This window comes from Meleagris gallopavo, chromosome 1 (assembly GCF_905368555.1).
Source record: "Meleagris gallopavo chromosome 1, MGAL_WU_HG_1.1, whole genome shotgun sequence".
Classification (NCBI taxonomy): domain Eukaryota; kingdom Metazoa; phylum Chordata; class Aves; order Galliformes; family Phasianidae; genus Meleagris; species Meleagris gallopavo.
Genome location: NC_139404.1, coordinates 110,021,132 through 110,043,709, shown reverse-complemented (window position 1 = coordinate 110,043,709; position 22,578 = coordinate 110,021,132). Strand labels below are relative to the sequence as shown.

The 22,578-nt window shown below is 35.9% G+C and overlaps 1 protein-coding gene and 1 long non-coding RNA gene across 6 annotated transcripts in view; one reads left to right on the top strand and one right to left on the bottom strand.

Annotated features, from left to right (window-relative positions):
• The window catches only part of CASK (calcium/calmodulin dependent serine protein kinase), a 194,663-nt gene that overhangs the window by 116,882 nt on the left and 55,203 nt on the right, over nucleotides 1–22,578 (bottom strand). For all 5 annotated transcript variants that reach the window (XM_085209583.1, XM_085209606.1, XM_085209591.1 and 2 more), the window contains exon 2: nucleotides 20,909–21,021. In XM_085209583.1, the coding sequence (XP_085065709.1) occupies nucleotides 20,909–21,021 (113 nt within the window). The remainder of the gene's footprint in view (nucleotides 1–20,908; nucleotides 21,022–22,578) is intronic.
• Nucleotides 2,814–7,774, top strand: LOC146545563 (uncharacterized). The gene is made up of 3 exons (XR_014879794.1): nucleotides 2,814–2,990; nucleotides 3,372–3,567; nucleotides 4,754–7,774. It is a non-coding gene; the product is annotated as an uncharacterized LOC146545563 (long non-coding RNA).

Sequence of the window (22,578 nt, the reverse complement as noted above, 5' to 3'; positions counted from 1 at the left end):
CATGATTATGTGGAAGAAAGGATAAGATCAGTCTGTAGTCTGAAGCAGATACTTTACTTTTCTGTTCACTTTTCATGTAATTTTTCATTGTAGAAGCATCTACAAATGTATTTATTAAAAAATATAAAGACAGTTTCTTAATAAGAAACTGTTTCAGTGATACAAATGATATTTCAAGAAAGAAATTCATGTACACAGAGGTGAAATTCTATTATCTAAGAAAGCAGCAGTCTTCATGTCTTTCATTATCTGAAGATACTCCTATCTCAGTTTTTACATCACAATTATGCAGAGGAACTGCTAACACCATTCTGTACCATTTTGTTCCATCACTCTTAGGCATCTAACACTAAACGATTACCAGCTCCTTTTCTAGACAGTGAGGTTCTTCTCATCTTTCACTGAATTACATATCCAGTCTTTCCTAAACAGGAACACAGGTAAACATACTGATGGATGTTTTAAGAGAGTAGCGATTCTGCGAATGACTATAATCTCCAGAAAATATAGCAATTTTATTTTGTCTCTTCGTGTCTAAGGATGTTAGCAGTACCACACTTCACCATGGTATCTGATACCTATTTTTATACAGAAAGTGAAAATCCAACAGGAAACCACAGAAACTGCTGCTTTATTTATAGTTAAGAATTGTGTTCAAAATAGTTTATTTTGACTGCTTACCCTATTAATTTATTGTGTTGCCTATATATATATTTAGAAGGGAAGGAGAACTGTGAGGAAGAAAATAACACATGCTGCAGTTTACCTCATTCATCTGTGTAATACGCCACCAGTGAAACAACTGATACTGTCTGAGCAACAGCAACAGAGAAAGGGGAAGCAGAGTGTGGAAAATACGGTTTCTGAGCATGAAAGCAAATGAACAGAGGTCACAGAACAAGGCTTTGGTAAGACTACAGGGGCTTGGGGCTAAAAGCAGAACAAAGCCCTGTTTTAAAAACAGCAGGAAGTTGTTTAACAAAGGACCTATTAGAGAGGAAGAAAATTAGGTATAGAGACAGGCCAACACACACCACATTGATTCAGAAAAGCCACAAGTCAGAAAAGGGGTGATGTATTCTGAGGTCCATCTGGACTCTGATCCAAATGTCAAAAGATGCTATAGTTAAGAAGGGAAAGGAGGAAGAAAGTCAGAGATGGTGAGTACATCTCATTCTTTTCATTTAACCTACATCACTTGCTCAGTCCTCTATCGAACGTTGAGTTAAATTTCAACTCCACATGCTCCTCAAGTGGTAACTGAAATCCCAAGCAACTGCAGATACTTGTTCAGTTCTGAAGAGAATCTAAAACCAACCAGAAATTTGAACTGCAAATATGTGACCTAAGATGTCCTCAGAAAAATCCCACTATTATCTTGTGAGTTGCCTCATTATCGGTAGCTTAGCATTCTGATCATAATATAGAATACCGTTTATTTCCTGTGAAGTTTTCTGAACCACTAGGTATTTTTCCTGCTCATCCTGAGCCAAAACATGTCTTCCTCCTAACACCCAAAAGAGCTTCGGGACACGTCAAGAATCTGCCAACAGATTAAGTCATCTTTAAGGGGCATGAGGTGGCACGTACCATTTACTAATGATTGCATACCTTATGTTTTGAACATTATCTTTCACTAATAAACTAATTTTAACCAAACAAACATATCTTACAGCGAGAAAAGCACAAGCTTTAAAAACTTCTCTGCTAACACGACGAAATGCGTTTTTATGTATTTTCAGTGCTTTGTTTAACTATGAGTAAACTGCTTGCTTAAAACATTTCTATATATTTCATACAGTGAGAATGTGATTATATCTAATTATAATAGATATTGCAGTACTAAGTTTTAAAAGGAAATATATTTATTTATTTATTTTTGCATCAGAAAATTTATTCCTGTTTTAACCATCTATCAAAATCCATGAATTTATGTCACTGTAACTCAGTGAAGATTTCAAAACTTTTCATGGCTGTAAACTGCAGATAGCAACACCACAGTTTGTGAGCTGGTTAACCATAAGCATATCCCATTTTTATTTTGGGTCAGGAACATATTCTTGAAGCACATTTCCAAGTCATTGCACCTACTATCCTTTGGTATGTATCCCACAGAAGTTGATGTCCCCTCCAGCAAGACCCAACTAAACTGAATTACGTACTTCAGAAATGTGCTTGATGCACTCCAGTCATTCAGGCCACAAGGTCAGACTAGTCATATCTCAAAGTAAGTTCTCTGAAGAACGTATGATACAGATGCTAGTACCTTGGTACCAACTGCTTCAACTCTGCAAATAAATTGGCATTAGTCTTGTAGTAGGTTAGCCTTGGCTAGCAACTAAACTCTCACCCATGCTCTTGTTCCCTTCCCCTACTAGCAAGATGAAGGGATTAAACAGGAAGAGATCAAGAAAGCTCATGGCTTGAGATAAAGATGGAAATATTGTTCACCAATAACTATAGTCAACAAAGATAACATGACTTGGCAAAATTGATTTTTTGCAAGCAAGCCAGCAAGGAAGAACCAGTGATGTTTCTGCCCCATAGATTATTCATTTACTTATTGCATGGGAGAATATTTCCCTTTCTCTTAACCAAAAATGCAGTGTCTTCGTGTGTCAGATACACAACAGATATCTCACTGAATGCTTACGTATCACCAAGTAATGTCTCCTGGTCTCAACAAGCAGTAAAAATTTCCCTGCCACCCCTGCCATGCATTTTGGAGTGGCTAAAGCTCCACAGTAGCCAAGCTAATCTAACTGTTTGCTGTTTCTCTTTATCCCATGCATGTTCTTGCCCTCTGCAGCACCCTAGAGCTTGTCATACCACAAACTAAACCACTTTGGTGTGTTCCCACTGGCTCAGTGTCCTAGTGTGTGAAATGATCATATAGAAGCTGGCATAAAATCAAGGACAGGAATATGAAAGGAGGAAACAAACGTGACCATGAAAGCCAGTACTATGAACTGTTTAGGATGTTGCAAAATGTAAGTAAAAGCATACAAACACACCTTTTGCTGTATCAACATAAAATCCTATACTTTATAATTTATAAGAAATAAATGAACACAGTTCACAAACAGCCCTTAATACAAAAAACCTGGCAACCAACAATTTCAATGACAATGTAGATAATCAGTCTTCAGTATATTTTCTTTTAAGGCTACTATGAAAAAAAAAAAAAAAAAAGGGGTGGGGAAGAGGCGGGAGAAGGGACAAAAAGAAAATGTAGTTAACATTTAATGCTTAGAAACCAGATTGCATTTCTTCCATGCAGAAACCTTTAAAAATCTCAATTTCATGGAATCAGACTTTACAAATGCTTGTTAAATTCTGAATAACTTTTTTTCTATTCTATTCTTTCTCAGTGTTTAGATGTAAATATAAATGTAATAATGGACTTTCATTGAGCTGGATATCGTCGGAAGCTTAAGAAGCCAGTTCTCCTCCAGTTCACTCCATCAGCTATAAAGAACACAAAATTGGTTCTCAAAAACCACTTCTCTCTCATGACAAGTCTGGTAGCTGTACCGGAAGTCTAGAATCACATATCTAACAGACATGGTAAGTTGATTTGCGTCCATGAAAACAAAATTTCCCTTCTTTTATTCATTTCCTCATTTTTATTGGAATACAAATAAGCAATGCTTCATGTAGAAGATGATGTATTTGAATAATGAATCAACTTGAACTAATAAGAAAGTGTTTAAGAATGTATGAAAGAGTATTAACAGCTGCCTATTACAGATAATTAAAAACATTTGTTTCAATTAATTAAATAATCATTCTTAGCAACTTTTTACAAAAAGCACACCATAATCTTTCTCAAGCAAGAATAAGCCCATATCTTTCATCTGAAATTTTATACATTCTACGTCCTCAAGTTTTACTCTATAACAGCAGGTTTAATGAGGTAGGAGAACAGAGGAAGAAGACAAGAAGAGCAAGACTTCCTTAATAATTTTTCTCTTTTGTTTGTATGTTTTTTAGGTTAACAGTCTATATTCCAAAACAGTGTTAGTGGTTCTCTTGGCTGCTCAGCAGCAGTTTCAACAGTGCGTCAAAAGCCAAGTAGGTAGGATTGTGATAATCAGAACTAATTTTATAAAACCCATAAATTAATTTAAAACAGAGGAAGGAGGGTTCTCTCTGTCAGGAGTTTGGACATTCAAACAGAAACAGAGGATTGCTGAAGATGGTTAGAAAACTCTTCAGTAAAATCATCTAAAACATTTTCTTTTTCCTATCTTTATTCTGCTTTCAATAATTAATGAAAGGAAATTATTCACTTGCTAAGATATGATCAATCACATAACGAAAGTGCATTCACTGCTGATAACTATATTACACTAAATCTCATGTTGCTACCAGGTATGCAGCACTGCATAAAGATCTGAAACACAACACCTTTCCAATTACCACAGACCACGCTGTTACATTACAAACAGCAATTTTAAACACTTCATGAAAACACAATGAATTTTTTAACGGAGCTAAGAGTAAGGGTGTGCAGCAGCTGTTCGGTCAGAATGTGCTCTGAAATGTCTTAAAAGGAGAAAAAAAACAGTTAAAACACAAGGTACACATCTGGTAAAAGAATGCTATATGTTTGAAGTGACAAAATGCTCAACCGTGAAGTTACAATGGCCTTCTTTACTGATAGATTTTTTTTGATAGCCTGTTTAAGAGCTGATAATTTCATAATCAAGTCCTATTTCTCTTTCTTCCCCGCGATTCGCAAATTTTACAGCTTCAAGTCAACATGACTGCTTACAGATTGCTCACTAGATGGCGACACAGTTCTTACTTTGATCTGGTACGTACACAGCAACTGAACACAGAATGTATCTGCATTTATTTAGCTGTAGAGAGCTTTCTGTTTGCCCAGTCTTATGCTGCTAATCTGGTTAACAATGAATTCAGACCTAAGAATAAAAACAAATGTATTCCATTTTAAATAATTAAGATGCAGCCAGAGCTAAGCAAGATGTAACAGAACTTTCTCTCCTGCAAGCTTAACAAGTCATTGCAAGCTGATGATTACACAGGTTGCCTCTTGTGCTGCACACTGTGATAACTGCATTACACAACTGTAACAAATTTAAACACAGCCTGCTGCTGTAAGCCAGAAGTTTCCCCAGTAATCCACAGAACTTAACAGCCATGCACTCACTGTTTTGAAGTCCAGCAAAAAGACCTAAAAATTTAGAGCTTGCAAATAGTTTGTTGAAATCACTGGAATTTCTGCTGTTTCAAGTTTACACCAGATTATGTGTTCTCATCCCATTCACTCCCACTCCAAGAAATTTTTTTGTTTCCTCAGGAGTGTGCATGTGCATGGATGTGTTTAAGTGTTCTCTTCAGCCTTTGACTATAGCAATATAGGTATAGAATGATAGAATCACAGAATGGCTTGGGTTGGACAGGACCTCAAGGATCAACTCCCAGTAATATTTGAGACTTTGCTAAAAGCATCATTATCAAAATTAAATTCAAACTGGTAGAAACTTTTTACAGCAAACTTTGACAGCTCTTCAACATTTTGACCAAAATTCTTCTAGGCAGTTCAGGTTAACTAAAGGTTAGACTATGTGGTCCTTTAAATGAGTTTTCAGAAGGGAGAACAACATTTACATTAAATAAGTGCCCTCAAAGACAGCATTATTACAAAAAGAATGTTAGTTAATTGTTTATAATTAAAAGTTACTTGCTTACAATCCTAATACTGCCAGCTTTCCTTTAGTTTGAAATGAGTTTTCTTCTGTACCTTAATTTTTTCCTGAACACAGTAACATGGAAATTTACCCTAAAACAAAGAATCTCAATTTTACAGGAAGTCTGGAATCTGGAAAATATCCTTACCAGATTGAGCTACTCCAGACAAACTGTTCCTAACTCCTGTTCTAGGAAAAGTTAAAGAAGCCAGGAGACTGCTGCTACTGAACACTATCATCCAGAAACAGAGAGGTCAGGGTCACCCAGAAAACACAATCAGTTGTCCTGGATGCCTATCATACAGACAAAAATTAGTTGTTTGTTCGGATTAAAGCTTCTTTGGCTTAGAACTCCTGGGCTCTGTATAAGCAACACTAAATCAGTTGCTCACTGATGTCAGAAATGGACTGGTGTATAGCATTACAGTCCAGAAAACAGAGGAAAAGCTGAATTGAAAATATCAATCTGCTCTGATGGAATCGATTCTACAATGCCAGGTAGCTCAGATAATGACAGCATTTTAGTTGTGGTAGCAAAACATGCAGGACAGGTTACTTTGAAGTTTTTCTCAGGTAATTTAATGCAAATTGCACTGTATGTTGCTGTACCAGGCTGAGTACCAAAAGCTTGTTCCATGTCAAACTCTTTGATGAACAGAATCTACCATGCACTGAGGAGAAATATGTTGAGATAGATAACTATCTGTCAATTTTTTAGGATGATATAAATTCTCACTAACTAGGAGGTCCTTTAGACTGGTGTATTAGCTCTAAAGAAAAAATGCCGTAAGAGAAACTTTACTTGGGTTCATTAACACACCAATGTCAGAAACCAGTAAACTCCTTCAAAGCAGCAGTAATCTAAATTGTAAATATGTAAAGGGTGAGTGCCAGGAGGATGGAGCCGGCTCTTCCCAGTGACATCCAATGATAGAACAAGGAGCAATGGGTGCAAGCTGGAATACAAGAGGTTCCACATAAATATGAGAAAAAAACTTCATGGTGAGGGCAACAGAACACTGGAATGGGCTGCCCAGAGAGGTTGTCGGGTCTCCTTCTCTGCAGACATTGAAAGCCTGCTTGGACACATTCCTGTGTGACCTAATCAAGGCATTCCTGCTGAGGCAGGGGGATTGGATTAGATGATCTTTCGAGGTTCCTTCCAAACCCTGACATTCTGTGATTCTGTGAAATCAAAAAAAACCAGTTTTGTTTTGCTCTGCTTCTGCATGCACTTCCTTTTACAATTATTACCAAAAGTTATGGACGTTTTTTTTTCTTTCTTTTATTAACTGACCCATTATAAAACAAGTTTTTTTTTAGAAGTGTGCGTATCAGTTCAGTAATCAAAAAGACAACACTATAGAATGTATTATTTACCAGCTTTTTCAGGATTTCATGCCAGGAAAATAACAAAATGTCATCTGGACTTGTTACTTTCACATGTTCATTAAATACTTCTATGTACTTCCTATTAAGTATAGTACTTTTTCCCTTCCCCCATCCCCACTTTCCCTTTGATGCTTGTTAGTTGCCACAGTCTTTTCAAGCCTCTGAAATCTGTGCCCTTCAAACATCTCTCTCCTTTTTATTCCACAATAATTAAATACTAGTATTTAAACTGATGCCACCGAGCTCAAATTTTGTCATGTCACACCTCTAGGAATAAGGTTTTAACTTGTCTTGGATTGTACAACTGACAGATGCAACACATCCGCATGAAGAATCTATCCGATGACAATTTTGTAAAGTAAATAGAATGCTATTTCAATTAAAGGCCAGCTGAAAAGTATTTTCTTTCAAAACATTCACATGAGTCTAATGATACTCAAGGGACAATTCTTCATCAGTCCACATATAAAGAGTTTATTACCTTCATCTCACCAAAGAATTAAGAAAACTGTACTGCATTTCCTCTATTTTCTGGTGATGAGTGAAGATAAAAAAAAAAAAAAAGCAGGAATTCTTACTTAGCCAAAATGAGTTAAAAACAAAACAAAACAACAAACAGTTCAGTCAGCTAATTCCACCAGTGCAACTTGGAATTCTATCAGAAAGCAGAGATACAGACTTGGAAGCACACCTGCATTGCTTTTTGACTAATTTCTGAGAATTTTCCAACGTCTCTGAAACTCAAGAATCCCAAAGTAATAATATACAGCAGCTTCCTTCACTGTTACAAGGTATTTTGAGGGAATGACATCAATAACACCTTGAAATAATTAGATGGGGATAACAGATTAGTCTTCCCTTTTGGCAGAGCAAAGGTTATTTTAAGTGCTCACACTCATAGAACAGAATGAACATTATTCATGTGTGAAGGAAAGGCCTGACTCAAATTTCTTCCAACTAACCTGCCCTATCTCATTTCTGCATGTTCAGCATGATAGCTGCTTTCTTTCTTTGGTACCCAAGTGGCAGAGATGATAATTAAGACTAGAACAGGATATTTTAAATTCTGTCCACTTATTTTGCTCTTATGTGCAAGAACAACCACAAGCTTTTATCAAGATTAAGTGGTCAAAAGATACACCAACTCTTATCTTCTAGAGACTATCCAAGTAGAGCAATTAATCATAATCTGTATACTCTGCAAAACAGAGGTCTGTAAGAGGACTTAAAGAAACAGCTATTAGGGTTAAAAGAAAGAACTAAAACAGAAAGAACCAAATTTCATTTCCCTACAGGCTGAAAAAAAAAAGTTTAAAAATCTGTCTCCATTAAATATCACTAGGATAAAGAACTTCATTGACATGACAAGGTACTTAGAAATGTAAAACACAACACTCACATAGACTGCCTGAATTAAGAGACCACTGACCCACTCCACAGGTTCTTTAGACCACTTTTCCTGCCTACACAACAAAATAAAAACTCTGTTTAAACATGTCAACACGTGACTCACAGGCTGAGTATAGTACTGAGTATAGTATTGTCCAGGTCCTGAAAATAATCTGAAGCATAGTTGCACAAAATGCACTCCTTATCCTTCCCCAAAGGAGAACCAAATACCAGTTCATAGTCTGACATTCCCTCCTTCACTAATCTCTCCTGGTGAAACAAGTTGTTCTCGTCTCATGCTTTACAACCACTTGAATTTTCCAGAGCATTGCAGTAGGCAGAGGAACATGAGACACTGAGGTAGCAATAGGAGTTCTCACTACTCCTATCCCTACCCCTAGAGAGGGGATGATTATCCATGATTAGAAATAAGTCAAATTTGAAAATCCACGTGCTGTTATTCAAGTTTTATATGCATGTGCAACAATATTAAAAGCCAGTTCAAGTCCAGCAGAATTTATTAGCTTACATGCAAAACAGACTATGCTGCTTCAGGACATGATGATACAGTACACTATCTTCCAGTCAATACCTGAATTAATAAACAGTGATGGACTTGTGCTAGCTCCATGCAAAGTCACTTAAAAGTCACAGTGACCCGGATTCTAAAGGATTTATTAGCCCAGCTGAACACAAGCTGTGGATATGCTAATAAACAGTCCCAGAAACAGAGTGGCAAGAAACTGATGCTGATACTTCACAAAAGGGTCAGTTCTGGAATGATGCTAAGACAGAACTCACAAAGCTTGACAGATACAAGGTCACTGTGCATGTTTTACATATCCACATCCCTTCTTACACATCCAACTGTACCTATAGTTTAGATTAGTACCTATTACAGGACTTCTTTTTACTTACTAGCTACAGTACCCAGCGTGCATTTACCAAAGAAAACCAGTATTTGGCTGCTTCAATCATCCTGCTATAAAAATCTTCATCCATTAACAACTAATTAGGGAAATGAAGCCTCAGAGTATAGAGACATTCATCCAGCTCATACATATCCTACGTTTTGTCACACAGTACAATCAATTTCAAAAGTCTGTTTGTAATTACTAGGTAAAATGATTTTATAATACAAGAACTGCATTGTAACATTCTTAGTATAGAAAAACATTGAAGCTCTCAACATTTTTTTAAACCTTTGAACCATTAGCATTGAATCTGAACCTAAAGCTTTCCACCTTGCAATTTTCTTGAAATGTGATTCATTAAATTAAATCATCATTCATCTTCACTTTTCCAAGTGCCACAGAAAATAATGAAACTGGAATCCATTTAAATCTTTTCTTATCAAAAGCAGTACTTGTCAAGTGATGCTTTTACTGTCTTAAGTACAATCATAGGCAAAAGTACAATGTGCTGCTAGCAATGAATATTATAATCAAAGAATGGTAGCAACAGACAACAATGTCCCTATCATAAGAACTAATTTTCAAGAGGTTTTGCAAAAATATGTGTTGAAAAAATTATATGCCACATTAAACTTTGAAGACAGTTACAATGGCCCATGGATTTCAATGTGAGCACTAAGCTTTAACTTACTCTGTATAGGTGAGAATGTAAGAACTGTAGAAATGTAACAATTTCTCCCATAGACTATTTTCTTTGTTTCACTTTTAACTGCAAATTCCTCTTCCAATTCTCGTAACACAGATAATATTCATCTGACAAAAATGCCATATGAATGAAACCTGTTCCATCTCTAGACTGAAAATGGACTTTAATATTCAAATTATTACATGCACATATTGTTACAAGAAAGTTCAAAAATCTGCTTCTGCTTTTTGTATACACACATCGCTCATTACTTTAAGACATCTGCAGTACAGTCATTGCACTAAGTTACAAGACCTTCACAAAAACTTATCTTTGAGTTGGGCTAAGAGAAATAAGTAATTAAAATCTGCTGAACAATGGTCTTGGACATTAATATAAATTATCAGCATAGTATCTGATAAAAGGGGGAAAAAAATAGTTTTCTATAATCTTTGAAGATCTAAACAAGTCTGGGAGTTGCAACCAGAATCAGCAGGGACCTGTGGAGTCATCAGGCTTAAGAAAAAAAGACCTAGAACAGAGTTTGATTGTTTTTACAAGCTTTCTTGAAGTTTGATTACATGAACTATGCCATCCTTTTTGGAAACTGTTCAGATAGATGGAATACATTACATTGCTTTAACAACTCAAACAAGCCACCTGGCCTCATATCATTCTTCTGATATAGCCTTTGTGCAACAACCTACAGAGTAAATGAAAGCAACAGTTTGTATTTTAATAATGAACAATGTAAGTTATTCTATACAACCAAAGCCAGTCTTTTTGTTTGTTTGTTTGTTTTCTGTGATGTTACAACAACTGCCACATTATGGAGCCACATCAAAATGCAATATGTAATTCTCAATGCCCACAAAGAAGTCCAAAACCAAACAGAAAGCAGGCAAGATCATTCTAGATTTTTTGATTTAGATATTGTCTAGGGACAATAACCCAGCTTAAACTTTCTGATGGTCCGTGCTACCAGTGTGCTTGCTCTGCAGGTTGCAAAACAAAAACAAAAACCTTCAAAGCATCACTAAAACAGTTTTTTTTTTCCCCGATAGCATTTTAATTTAAGTTTCACTGGTTTATTCATTCATGATTGCCACAATGTACTAGTAACTGTAAACAATGAATATGCCTTCCTAAAAGCTGTCACTGTATCAAAACCAGCTCTAAAGCTCTTTTCTACAACATTTCTAAACACTAAAACAGAATATACCTGATTTTATAAACAATTTCATCACTAAAGATACCAATTTTAACATTAGTTGGCACTACTTGAAATACCTAAAATGTAGAAGTTTTCAATATGCATGGTATTTTTATATTAAAAGTCATAGAATAGTAAGTATTTTTTTCCTCACATTGTTGCACGTCTTGGCATGTGAATGTGCGTGCCCTCAGTTTTCAGACCATTTTCAACCCTGATTATCATGCCCTGAAGCAGTGAGTAGCTCTGACTGTTTTAACAGCCAAAAATTCATCAAAAGTTGTTATGAATTATGATCCACAGAATGAAATTATTAAATAAAACGGATTCAAGGTAGACATTTCTACTATGCTGTAAACGGTAAAGGAATGTGAAAGGAATACAGCAGTACTCTAGGCTGAACTCCAGCTGTATTTCCCTTTAATTAATTTACTCCAGCATTACCTGACAGCAGCACATGCCCACGTTTTAAAATAGGACAGTGAAAAGCAAGATTGGCAACAACTGAAAAGAGTGAAATCCCTCAGAATGTAGTGGGGCATGCGTTGGGGTGCACTAGGCCTAAGTATCCAGGTGCCGGTGGCAGGGTCCCGCAGCAATGGCCTCCAGGGCAGAGACCAGGAAAAATATTCAAGAGAAGGCAGTAAAGACTCCAAAATCCCCCCCCCAAAAAAACAAAAAAAAAAACAAAACAAAACACAAAAAGGAACAAGTCTAGAGCAAGCGAAGCAAGGAGATGATTAAAAAGGAACAGGAGGAGAGAGCAAGAGCTGGAGCTGATTGTATGTGTTGTTACTGATGATCCAAAAACAGTAAACCTAAACCGAATGAATGACCTTAGAAAACCAGGCAGTGTCCTTGAGAAACGCCAATCACATGGATAACTTCACATCCATAAACAAAATGTGGCCAAACTGAGAAATTCCTTGTTAATGCTACCTTCTGCATGCTGTTTCTCCAGTTATTTTCTTTGCTTGTTACTTAAGACAAAAATAAAAACCAGACAATGCTTAAGAGCTGTTCAGGAAAGAACTGTGGAGCAACCATTGCTAGTTACAAGTGCTTCTACAGTTCCTACTCCAAACCCAGTTTGCATTCTTGTGTTAAACAAAGAGCCACTGACAATCACTAGAAGTGATTCTCTCATTTATAAGTATCCTAGACTGGTTTATTATCTCAGACTCTAGACATATAACACACAGAAATATTTTTCTCTGAAGTCACTGTCAAAATTCCCAGAAGAATATTCAAACAACACTCACATATGCTTTTCCCTTAACAAGGTGATTCTTTAAACGTGACAGCATTTTAAACAAGGAAGCAAGCCAATTAAAAAGAAATTCAAGATGATGAGACTTAGGGGACAAGATCTCTTCTCACATTTTTCTCCCATCTTGAATGAAAATGGTTCTGTTCAGGTCAGAAAAGTACCAAAGCCATTGCAAACAAAGTAGTAGGAACGTACAGCAAGGAATCTGGGTTGAAGAAACAGGACTTTCCCTCCCCCCTCAGCAGCAAGGAGCTGTGAAATCAGCTCAGCCAGTCTTTCTGAGGTGGTGAGGGAGGAGACGCAAAGCAGTGAGACTCACCCACACAGAGCATAGACGGTAACTGGCACCTAATAATCCTAGATGTTAGCATGCTGTATTTCCAGGGCATAACAGTTTCTTCCCCGGTTTTCCTTTCTAAAAGATAAGCTTCTGAGAGAAAGAAATGGTAGGTGCTCTATTGATACGCAGCACTATAAGAATAGACGTTCTTGCAAAACTACAGCAGCAGAGATGAAAAGCTTCTCTCCAAATACGTCAACCCCACTTGTCCAATTGTGTGCTGGAAACAGAAGCTCCAGTTTGTCACACCTTTTCAAAAAGAACTAAGAGGACAAAAGAGAATACAGTGATGGCAACCTGCAGAGATCTGGAAACATGGAAGTGAAATACATACATATTTTAATATAATTCCATGTGGCGGTAACATTGGACTCAAATGCATGCTTGGTTTGGCAAAAGACAATGTATTTGTGGCAATTTAAACAACACAGCACTTCATAAGCCATTTTCACTATTTATGACGTTACAAACTAAAGCAATATTTACACCAGCTTCTGCAACTGTTAATTGTCACTATACAACAAGCAACATTAAAGAGGACAGATACTAAGAAAAATTGGTGCTCTCACAGTAGATCAAACAATGTATTTTTTAACAACTTTATTTTGTCAGTCTTCCTGGCAAACAGAAGAAATAAAGAGGCTTAGATTTCATATTGCTGAATTTGCCAATAGCTTTTGTGGAATTTGGAATATATCTTAAATTCCTCAGTTGTGCAAAGTATTAAAAATAAATCCTTCATTATACAATTTAACAAATTTTAAAGTGTTGCGAATGAACAAAACATCACCTTTTTGCATCAATCTCATTTGCAATCAGGATTTTTCTTCTAAAACAACTTCAAAAAAGAAAAACTTTGACTACTGAATATTTTAAGCAAACTACATACATAGTAATCTTCTCCCCAACCAAGAAGCATGCCTTGAATCTTATTTGTGTACAAAGTGATTTTAAAATTCCATCTCCAAGAAAAATCTCTGCCATAGATTTTTAAATAAACCAACTATACATCACAGTACTTTTATTTACAGTACCAATTTACTTACTGTCATTGTGTGTATTTCTTGGTTGGATTCATATTAGGAAATCAAGCACACAGTATACAACCTATATAAGTAAGCTATCCAGGTGTCCCTGATAAGTGTCTTCATTAAAATAAATGGCTTGCAGCTGGAAAAAGACACACCAGTAAGTCCTGTTTCAGAGTGCTAAAACTGTAATAATACACTGAACTGTAAAAATGAAAATCTCCTACAGCCTTTGGCATTAAAAAAATTGCTATTCCATAACTCTATGAAAATGCAAGTGTCTTGCAATGCTTAGTTAGATAAAATCTAATATTCTTATCCTTTTATCTTGTAGGTACTTAAGTGAACAAAGTGTTTTAAAACTATATACTTTCTATTCCTCTACTGCAAAGGGAGAATGACAGTTGTCCAGTTAAGTTTCTAGTGTCACTTACTATACATGTAACAGTATTTAAATCAAGAATTATGTTGAAGTTCAATGCAGCATACAAGATAAAACTGAATTCATATAATGTGCATTAATTAAATTTTACTTTTAATCTTAAATTTTGCTGCATATTAATGTTTGTATCTCACTTCCTATTAAAATTATTAATATACTGGAAGACAGCTGACATGATAGTATTTTACTCTGGCATAACATGATTAGAATGGCAGATAAAATGTAGAAAGTCTTTAAGAAACAGAATTAAGTTCATCATTCTCTTCAGAATCTTCAAGTCTTTGATTAATTTAAAACTGAAATTCAACTCTTCATTGAGAAGCTAAAAATCATCGATACTCTCCTCTGTTAGCAAGTACTCTTCATAAACTGTCTTACAAGGTAGATTCTAAGCAACAAATATTTCTATCTGCTTTTGTATCAAGATAACTTGATTGTTCCTCTTAAATGTTGCTTTCCTTCTATTGAAAAGATTTTCTATACTAGAAAGAATATAAGACATTTTTCTTGCAGAGCAATGAAGCACCTCTTATCCTGGAAAATACAGCTATTGATTGGCAATTTTACAAGTGGACTTGGCAATTTTACAAGTGGGCTAAAGCCACCGAATGACACAAAATGGATACCTGTACATTCGTGCAATTCAATTTTATCTAAATTATTTCTCACAATTGGCATACTGAAAATTCCCCAAGCTTCAGAAATTTTGAGCTTTCTTCTCAGACTTTTTCTGTTCTTCCATACAATGACATTGATTTCAACTTCTACATACTTTATGTATTAATTATAAATATTTTATGATACAGATGGCTAGACTGGAAGTTTCCACAAAAATCAGTGCTCACTTTTTGTAACTGCAGCATGGATCAAAACAGTCTGTCACTGGTCTTTACTGTTACCATTATTTTCCTTTAATTTTTCAGATAGAAGACCAAATAGGTGGTAGAAAGATTCTGCTATATGCTTTAGTTTTAGCGAACTTCTCTTACTGTAAGTCACAAGCGCAGATTCAGCCAACTGATGTACAAAATTAAGAGCTTTTATTTACAAATAATGATACAACTTTCAGCAATTGATATCAACCACAGCACGGCATGTATGGATATTATCAGGAATAGAAGTACACATCTTATCTTACGTATCAAAAAGACACCTCCATTTTGTAAGCTACTACTTAGAAGGTCCATCAGTGTTTGCTAATTCTTCTTTGTTTCTGCAAATTTCCACTACCTGTAAGTCAAAACACTGTTCATACATGATCTAGGAAAAGTACCAGTACATGCAGAATAGCCCTAAATAGAATGTCTGTAGATCATTTGTTGGAAAATTAACCAAGATGATGAGGTCCCCATCCAAACTTTTGCAAGACCTATGAAAAGTACAAAAGAATAGGAGACTGTGGATCACAAGCCACGACATCGCTCTTTTTGAAAAAAGATTTTAGACAAGATTTTCACAGGATGTAAACTATCCCAGGCAAAAATCACAAAACTTAGACTGAATTTTTGCCAGAGCTTCCTACCCTACTGGCAGAACATAAGTTTATCATTCTAACATTAACGTATTTCTAGAATAGCGATGGTGAACAGGGATAATTATTTACCATATTGCAGTGACATTTCTTCTTTGAAAGAGTGTTCAGGCACTGGAATGGGCTGCCCAAGGAGGTGGTGGAGTCACCTACTCTGGAGGTGTTCAAGGAACGTTTGGAAGTTGTGTTGAGGGACACGGTTTAGTGAGAACTATTGGTGACGATTAGACTGGATAATCTTGTAGGTCTTTTCCAACCTTGGTGATTCTGTGACACATTTTTAGTTTCAGAAAATAACAATAACTAACTTAAGAGTCAAAGAAGGGTCATACTGGATCAATGAATTAATAGAAATTGCATCTCAGCTGCAATTAATCTTATATTCTGTTGACTGTGTAAACCAGAACAGAACACATACTTGCATGCGAACAGAAAATATTTGAAAATACAGCTGATACTTATTAGCTTCCCTATGCTTGTAAGCAGCCTGTATTATGGCAAGCACAGTTAGAAGCCTATTTCTGGACAACTATTGGCAAGCATCACAATTAGTTAGATAAGTACAGGCTGTGTACAAAGACAGAAGTGATTTGGAAAGCATTTTCATTTTTCAGAACAGAAACTGGATATACCTCATGAATTTTGTACAGAGATTAAAGACAGTACTGTTTAAGAATGAAGATTTGAGAGCATATTTTTAAAGCATATTTCCGGAATTCTTTACATTAATTAAATTCTGAATTTGTTATGCAAAGAGGGTTAATAAATACACCTTTATCATTTGTCTTATCATACCTGAAAAAGCTCCAGGCATTACTTACTCCTATATGAATGCCAAAGTAGTCATATCTTCCTTTCTTCCACTCCAGTCTAGATTTTTCTTGCATTTTGAGCAAGAAGACAAACATAACTAAACTATAATTAAACTAGGGTCTCAAACAAGAAGAATGTTGTAGTTTATGTGATAAAACTTTGTTTACACACCCACAGAAAGCAGAGATACAATGGTGCGTGGGGTGAAGGAAGCCCAAATAATGCCCTGCTCAGCTTTTCCTAGGCTCATCACAGGAGAATCACCTGCTCACAAGACCAGAGGAGCACAGGGGCACAAGAGCAGGCAGAAACCTCTATTAAGGTCACAGAGGACGGGATAGCAGAGTTCCTCACAGAGCTGTCCCAGGAGAGTTTCAGCCTTGTTGGCCCAACATGAAATCCATTATGAGAATTCACCCAGAGCAGCCCTCCAGATCATCATTTAGAATAAGGAGGCTGCTGCCAACGGGTGTTAAGACACATTATGAGACGCAGGGGAAGAGCACTCTGATATTACATGACATGTTTTGATTTATTCAGGGGAAGATCAAAGGTAGTCAAATTGAGATTTAGGGAGAAAGAAGAGTGATAAAAGAGGAACATAAGAATAAAAGAGCCCATTCACATGTAAGAAAGCCCTGTGCACGATTATTGCAATCTGCCATGTCTCGTCATTAATCTACATCTTCAACTGTTTTCCTCTATGTACATGTGGATCTCTGGTGCCAGCGTCTGGAGCAAACACAATTGTGCGAGTGAGCACAAGATCACCAGCAGAGACCAAGTAAGACAAGCTGATGTGTAGGTGAAGGGGTCTGAGAGCAACAGGGTTGTTGTCTCTCCAAGGGACATCTCCAGGTGTGAACGCACAAGCACCTATGTCTGAGCCCAGCTGGTAGGAGGGAAACCCTATAGAGGTATATTTTGCTCAACTATGCAGAGGAACATGAGACCAGTGCTTGTGGGAAAGCTTTTTCTCTTGCTGATTATGCAGTGTACATGCATGCCTGCTAGGAAAACAATTTCAGTGTGGGATGGACCTAGAGATGTGGAGCTGCAGCAGCATCTCTCAGAATGTTAGACCCAGCACGATATATTTTCTTTTAACAGATATGCTATGAAATTTAAGCTTACGGTTTATTTTGGAGGGGAGATTACTTTGATGAGTTTGACTACTTACCAATGAAGAGTTTTCTAGACTTAAAAAACTACAGTCTGCTGTAGGTTTATAATTTATGCTTAAACTACTCATCAAGCAGTCTATATAAACCAAAGCATTGAAAAAATAATTTAACACCTGAAAGAAAAAAAAGTTGAACAGTCAATTCTATCTAATGTACTGTCCTCTTTATAGGAAGGACACATCACTGGTTTATGTTCATGGCCATGTGGAATCCCAGGTCCTTTTCTGCCACATTGCTTTTCAGCTGATGCCAGTCTTGTTTCACCCCACCTGCAGGACTTTGCACATCCCCTTGCTGGATTTCATGCGGTTCCTGTCTTCCTCTTTCTCCAAACTGTCTAGCTCCCTCTGGATGGCAGCACTACTCTATGATATATCAGCCACTTCTCCCATTTTTGCGCCATCTGCAGACTTGCTGTCTCATCATCCATGCCATTAATATGGACATTAAACAAGACTGGACCTTATGTTAACTCTGGGAGTACACTGCTAGTTATTTCTCCAATTTGACTTTAGAACACCTAATTAAAAGCAAGATATCCAAGTCATGCAGAGAAAAATAAAAAGAAAATTCATGGGATACAAGGAGCAGTAGAATAAATGAACAGTCAAAAGGTAACTAATGTCAGCTATAACAAATTTAGATATAAGAAAAATGCTTTTTTTTTTAAAAAAACACATTTCTAGGTTTTGTGTATATCAACTACGACTTCCGTTTGAAAAGAAGTTTACGCTGTTTTTTATGATACCTCAGTGATTAAGGTAGCTTACTAAGCATCAGGTCTTCTCCCATATGAATCCTCTAAATAGAATAGTATAAGACATTCTCATTTATTTCTAAAAATATTCAGACTTCACATTTTATTGTGTGTTTTCATTTTTATGAAAGCATGGTGAGTTGTAATAAAATCCTTCATCATGTAAAATAGCCAACATTAACCCAAAAGATCATGCAAGCCACTTGAACAGCGACTAAATGTCAACTGACTTCATTAATACGGTTAAATTACATCACTACAGAGGTTGAAGATGCACAGTATTCAAGACCATGAATACTAATACTTAAATTCAATAGAATTTAGTCTAAATTAAATTTGTTAGCTAGCTGTCAGGAGTTGTTGCATGGAATTATTTTTTTTTTCCTATTAATAATCCATTGCAAAGATGCACATAGACTTAAGATTTGTGTCCACATGCATCCTACATGTTAAAAGTTTTATGGAAGCCTCATGGAAATAATGTTACACTAGATAAAAGTTTGCCTTGTTAGCTAGAGACTGCTCTATCCCATACCACAAATGCTCATGTTAGCACTGATTGATAAACACAGATTAGTCTATAGTACCTGATTTTTCAAAGTTTGATTGCTCTTTTTATTGTGGTAAGGCAGGTTCCACTAATGTAAGACCAACAAATAGTCTTTCTTTTAAAATATGTACCATGTTCACTTCTTCACAAGCTCAAAATCAACATATTTGCTGCCTAATACAAACAGTTATTGAATGGAGCCATCAATGTTGAAATAGCCCTTCAGACTTCTCAGTAATGAAAATAGAGAAGTTCTGAATCTTTCTGAGGGGTTGTTCCCTGGACTTGCAGGATCAAAATCAAATATAACCTAAAGACAAGGAAGTTTCAGAGCATAGCAGACTGAGTGAAGTTGACTTTACATGTCATCTTCTTCAGGCATTTTCCTTGGTTTATGATTGAGAGTTGTCCCACTCTCCCACTCCTGTGCATGGCAAAGTTGTAAAGAGATAACCCTCAAAATGATCTTGCAGAGCACAACTCTGAGTTACAGTATGTTCCAAATGATTAATCTTACCACTCAATTGCAGCATACACTTCAATGTAGTTTACAAATACTACTTCCCCCTGCTAAGTTACCTAATTTTTATTTTATCTAAGTATCATTATGCTGGCTGCAAGTCATGGCTCTCCCCAAGGAGGAATGCCGTACCAGAAATAAGCCTAACGTTTTCAAAAGAAAAAATAACATGCTTTTGAAATACAAGCCTAAAACCTGGACTGAAGACAGGTCCACAAGAAAATAGAAGAAAATACACATGATGGAAAGAGTCTGTGAAATGCAGATTCCTCTTATCTGTTTTTCAGAAGGATACAATACTTGTTCCAGGTTCACGTATGTAACTTATGCATCTTAATATTAAGAAACTAATATATGATAATTCAAAATCTTAGGAACAACCCACCTGCCCCCCAAAAACTCACCTAAAATCAAGCTAACAAAAACCCACAAAAAAACCCCAAATAACACACCACTAAACACAGAAACTGTTTATGGTCAACTAAATCAATGACTTGCCAGCTTGAATTATAACTATATCAGTATAACATGCATGGAATGGAAAAAAACAAATTTAAGTATAATCCCAAGGAGAAAATGCAAACATTAACAGCTTCTTGCATTTCTTCAGTGAAACTATAATTACTGTTGGCTTATTCTTTCTTCATGATCAGTCCTTGAGCCTTTTTGTACTAATTCTCTCTTTTGGTGCACCAAAAGGCTGAATTTGTTAGGAAAAGATATTCTCCTGTAAAGGCTGAAATGTGTCCTAAGACTCACCAGTTGTTAAAATGTGGGTCAAAGACTAGGAAGGAGACAATTTATTGGCATTAGAAATCTATACCAGAATACCCTAGAATGCACCAACTTATTTTAGTAAAGATACACTAATGTAAAATGTGGTAACTTTGGTGTCATCTTCCAAAACCTTAACATGGCTATATGTAAGCTCAGTATTACAGAACATGTAGCTTATGTTCTGTTAGAGGAGGGCTAGGAAAAAGATGCTAGCAGTAACATTATCTCAATTTAAATGAAATTCTCTGGTAAATTTGAAGAAGGACATGAGAATTACTTCAAATCAAACTAGCCATTAAGCTTGACATCGAATTTGTTACAATTACTATAAAACTGGCAAACCAAAAAGCAGCCTACTTACAATTTGCTCTATTTCTTGTTCTTACCTTCTGTGCTTAATCCAGGACTTGAAGTGAATTTTGCTACATCGACAATCTTTACAGCAAACTGTTGCCCTGTTTCCCTGTTGATGCATCGCCGCACAACACTGAATGGACCCCTGAAACAAACGCACACACAAAAAAAGCAGCAATAAATAATCCATTCTCTTCAATGCACTGAGCTATAATGTCATTACTTTTGAACAAAATTTAAATTCCACCATAATATTAGAATATGGTATTTAAACAGAATCTTGTACCTCTCATCCATGCTGCCCATTAACCATAAAACATAATTTTAACTACAGGCTAAAGAACACTAAATGAGCTTTAAGTTTACTACAGTAAAGGAAGCTCAAATATATTTTCTTATCCAACCAAGAAAGGCAAAACTCTTGGAAACAGCGTGTAATGTACTGGCATTATTATTACATTTTAAAGGGACTTCATTTTGATGCACAGTTCACATGGAGAAAGACATAAACGATTATAACGTGAATTGCAGGCTTTCTAAACCATTTCTTACTTGAGTATTGTGCTTGATTTATACTCTAATGGATCACATTTTGCAGTCTGTATTCATCTTGCTGATTTCCAAAAAGAAAATTCTACAGGGATGACTGCATAATTTGACTCAGTATCTAGCTTTCAGTCCTAAGCTTGAGTTTAGAAATCACAATTGTTTGAAACAATTGAAAGCAGGTTCTTTAATAACAATGATAAAACAAACAATATTGCTAAGTCACGCTGCTTGGGTTGATTTCTCTGCTTTACACACACTACTTATTTTAAAGCTTCTTTGGTACTGCTAGATATGAACAACTTCCATTACAATATTTCACAATTCCACAAAAGCTTATGATTTTCTCTCGTCCTTAGAGCTATAGAAATTACACAAAGATTTATCAAAATTTGTTCAGATGTTATTATTGCACTCAATTAACGAAGAGCTGCTCAAAACTGACATGACTTTTGCCAAAACACAGGTTAGAGGAATGGTACCCCTAAGAAGGGATTGTACTTAAGTGCAGACTTACTTATAAATAGCTTTTAGTAGTCCTTCACATACCAGATGATGCTAGGAATGCACTTTTTTTTTTTTTTACACTTTACAAAACCTGTACTCCCATAGCTAAAGTACATTTTACACACTCTTTAAAAAACATATTTGCAAGCATTTCCTGAAACAGGATGATTTCTGACACAGAATACTCATACTAAACCAGAATGTAAAAATTCACAATTAAGGATGATATTTCTCACTACAATTACACGCGTGTGCATTATGTTGATGCACTTAGACACCTACATCTACAAAAAAAAAAAAAAATCTAGTTTTCTTGCTCCTTTTCTAGTTCCTAATGTATAATGAAATCCCCAAAGCTGATGACTGTTTTCTTGTTCTCTGTACCCATAACCCACTGCTATTCCGTGTTTAGTAACCAATGGTTGCCACAAGTATTTTTAAAAGATACTCAATTAAGACTCTAAACACACAGAAATCCATTTGCATCTCTAAGGCTCGACTAATTTCATTTGCTATCTTAGGAATAAAGTTATTGACTTGAATCCTCCCATGCGTCAGTGTTACCTTGTTATCGTGTCTACTCTTTAAGAATCTCAAAGTATAGTTTCTTGTAAATAATAATTAGTTTTACATACAAAAAATTTCTGAA